Here is a 3,846-nt window from a genome sequence, read left to right as displayed (position 1 = left end):
CTCTCTATATAGAATAATTTCCATTCATGTAAGCCTGATGACTGGACAAGCACAAGAAAAATCACCTCAGAAAGAATGGAAAACCTTCCTGAGAACAGTATGTTTGCCAAGCTATCACAAAGAGTTCAGACACTTTGGCTGATTAATATAACTACAAACCCTTAGCAATTTTAAACTAATGTACAAATTAGAAGATGAAACAAATATTTTTATTTGCTCTCTGTGAAGAGTTACTTTAGATGTCTCAAAAATATTGCCTTTTATCTCTCTCAATGGTAAACTTGAGACATCCCAATAACTGTCTCAACCTAATTTTCCAATTGTTTCGTTTTTTATCTCAAAATGCATGTCTTTCATACACATACACACATATACATACAAACACATGCACACAAAATATGATTAAAATCAAAAAGGTTGTGAAAAGGAAGAAGCCAATTGTACTCTGCTTATTTTACTATAGTATTTGTAAGTTTTCTTATTCTGGCACTCTTACAATACAAAAAAAAATCAGCTTAATAGCTTTAACAATTTTATTGACAACATTAATATATTAATTGATCAAGATATTTTCAGGCAAGTAAATATGACCTAACTCATGATCTCTAATTAAAATAACATGTTATACATTTTTTATTTAAACATATGTTGTTTCCCTGAATAACTTCTACTTCTTCCACACACACACAACTTGATATAATATGGTATAGAGCTAAGTAAAAATTTTATTTAGCAGGCTCCCATGAAATATGATTAAAATGGAAATATGCTATTTTCATTTGTGACATGAACAAGATCTAAACTGAGTTTATGAGATGGTAAATATTCAGATTTATCCTCAAAGCCAACTGTTTTGGTATTTTCAGCTCTACCTTAAAGATTTCATATTAATGACTGCAAGTTCTATTAGGAGTATTCTTTCAAAAAATCATGACCCAGATATTTCTTCATTAAACAATTTTATTTATGGTGGAATTTCCAAAATGTCTTATATCTTGAAATTATCCACAAAGTACTATTTTGTGCTTACATTAAAAAGATGTATTTCTTATAAAAAAAAATCAATATATATACCACTAGGCAGTACTGTTATATGTTTAATACAGTATAATCAAAGGATTAAAGAGAAAACAAGTTAAATATATTTAAAGTTTCCTGTAACTGATTTCTAGCTGTTCTAATGTTTTGAAGAAAAAAATAAAGATCTAAACATCAAAGATATTTTGAGATAAGCAATATTTATAAAAAATATAAGTTAAGCATTGGAACAAGCTACCTTCAATGAATTGCCCCTATCAGAAATATTATTATTGGAACTATATATCTAAATCAAAGAAGGAAAAGAAGAAAGAAGGAGGAAGGGAATGGGGAGGAAAAGAAAAGAAATTAAGTATTAATTGCAATGGTGACTTTTTAGTTAAATACACTTTCTTATAAAGTGGCAGATAATATGTACAAATTTACAACTGAAAGGAAATCTATTTACAGGTTGTCTTGCTTTTGGACTCAACCGGCCTCTTTCCTGCTATGTAATAGGCCCTCCTGGCAGAACTGATCAAGACTAGAATTTTAGTTCATAGCACATGATAGATGAGCCTAGAACTAGAAGCCCCTGGAGTTGCAGGCTGTGAATCAGTGCTGGCAGCTGGGGAGAGAGAGGCTGGGTCCTGGAGAGGCAATCCAGGTTGCTCTGAATTGGAGATCCGATCCACTATGCTGGATAAGCAATCCAGGCTGGATAAGGAGCTTTTATCTGTGGCATATACTAAGGACACAAAGAAAAACAAAAAAAAAAACATTAAAAAAATCCCCAAATATATAGACTTGCTTATGTTATCCTTTACACAGTAGGGCAGCAACTTTGACACCCAGAGGTCAGATGGTCACAGAAAATCCGACGTAATCTTCAACAAGTTTCTAACAATTCTTGGGGGTGAATGTAGGGAGTAGGAAGGTTGTCTAGTAATATTACAAGCAAAAGTGCATGTGTGTATCTGTTAAGTGGATTTTGAGCAAACGACGTGCGTATTTTGCTCTACCAAGATCTCAAAAGAACCATCACTTCTATTCCCTTCCCCAGTACTGCCAGGAAGGACAGACTCTGTTTTGACAGGCCGAATTGTGAAGTTGTACTGGTCTTTAAACTCCTCTGAAATCATCAATTCTTACCATTTGGTACATCAGGAGAGTAGATGCTGTCAAAACTGCTGCTCTTTCTGGACCAGACAGGGCTGTTACATTCGGGCTATAACACAAGACACAAAAGAAGTTTGTTTTCAGGTCTTGGCAAAAGATTCTCTGACCTAGAATGAAGCAGTGCTTGCCCACTACCTCTGTAAATTGACCATGTCAATCACCTTCATTGCCTTGATTTAGGAAGGGTTAGCCTTCACCAAATTGTGAGGGCACTGAGGTCAATCTCTGTGCTTCCAGAAGAGGAGAGCAGCAGCAAAAGGAAGAGGGGGGTGGAATTCAGCAGCAATGTGCATTGGGTTAACCATGCAAAATGGATTGGAGTAGAAGGAAGCCACACTAATTTAGGGAGAGAACACTTTCCCAGGACAAAAACACATTAAAACCTGGCAGCGTTGAAGCAAATGCCCTCTGTAAAGAATGCATCAACATCTCCTTCCAGCCAGGCCTCAGCAAAGCAGGGACTGGGGCCATGTGGGTATTTCTTTCCACTTCTACACTAAGTTATAAATCGTGTGGCAGTGGGAGCTTAAAAGAGCTGTCTTTAGATGTTAGTGTACGGCAGCAGGGTCCACTGGTGGTATATTTTGGAAATAAATTGAACAGTGGAGAAAATATGTGGTTGATCATTCATAGCCACCTATCTCACATGACAGCTCTCTTACAATGTACACCTAGAATCTGTAGGAAGTCAGAAATACTGTTAAACAGCTGTTTCCTGGCATCTTTCTAAATGTGGCACCTCTTTTCTCTTACAGCAACTGCCTCCCCACCCCCACCCCCAACTGCCCACCAAATAATTACTGAATATTTGGTTGCCACACCTGGTTTAAATGGAATGTATGGGTTTTTGGAAAAGATTGGGGTGACAGAGTAGGTACCAGCGCTCTCTCTTACCATGCCGTCGGAGCAATTGGAGGTGGGGCTGGTGGGCTCTGAGCAGCTCTGTCCCGGCAGACTGTAGTAGTTCTCCACCTGCTCCCTCAGCAGCTCCTGCAGGCTCTCGATGTAGCGGATGGCATTTCTGAGGATCTCCACCTTGGGCAGCCTCTGGTTGGGGTTAGTCGTGGTGCACCTCTTGAGTGTCTCGAAAGCCTGGTTGACCTTCTTCAGGCGTCTTCGCTCGCGCATGGTGGCTGCCTTCCGCCTATCCATAGTGGTGGACTTTCTCTTGCATGCTTTGCAGGCCCACATGAGGCAGTGGCCGGCCTGGTGGTGGCCTGTAGGTGCTCGCACGTGCTCGTCCTCGTCTGAACCTTGCAGCTCTGCTTTGTGTCCCCCGAAGGCGGCCGCTTGTGGCTCAAATTCGTCCCCGAACTCGCCCTCGGGAGACGGGATGCAGGAGCCGTCGTAGAAATACTCAGAAGGCGAGAACTGACAGCCGTCCATCATGTCCATCCTCTGTGGTGAGGCGGGTGGTGCACGCGGACAGCAGCTAGAGAGATGGGGAGAAACTAGAGCCTGGCGCCGCTGCGGGCGGGGAAACCCAGGGCTGAGCTCCCTGGTAGGTTTCTCTGGTAATTAACAAGGGCAGACGCCCGGCGGCCTGGGTCGGCCGCACTGGGGTTAGGGCTCTTTATATATTCTTGGGGGAGGGAGGCCGGCCCCAGTGGCCGGGCACTATTAGCATATCCCACCGCAACCCGCGCAGGA

At 41.3% G+C, this 3,846-nt stretch overlaps 1 protein-coding gene across 1 annotated transcript; it reads right to left on the bottom strand.

The window, feature by feature from the left end:
• Positions 1–1,525: 1,525 nt before the first annotated feature.
• MYF5 (myogenic factor 5) lies at positions 1,526–3,628 on the bottom strand. The gene is made up of 3 exons (XM_039838481.1): positions 3,091–3,628; positions 2,170–2,245; positions 1,526–1,765 (listed from the first exon to the last, which is right to left on the bottom strand). The coding sequence occupies exons 1-3, from the start codon at positions 3,589–3,591 to the stop codon at positions 1,575–1,577; spliced, it is 768 nt and encodes a 255-aa protein (XP_039694415.1). The 5' UTR covers positions 3,592–3,628; the 3' UTR covers positions 1,526–1,574.
• Between the last annotated feature and the right edge of the window lie 218 nt (positions 3,629–3,846).

This window comes from Pteropus medius, unplaced genomic scaffold, assembly GCF_902729225.1.
Source record: "Pteropus medius unplaced genomic scaffold, Ma_sr-lr_union100, whole genome shotgun sequence".
NCBI lineage: Eukaryota > Metazoa > Chordata > Mammalia > Chiroptera > Pteropodidae > Pteropus > Pteropus medius.
This window is presented reverse-complemented; position numbering and strand designations above follow the sequence as displayed.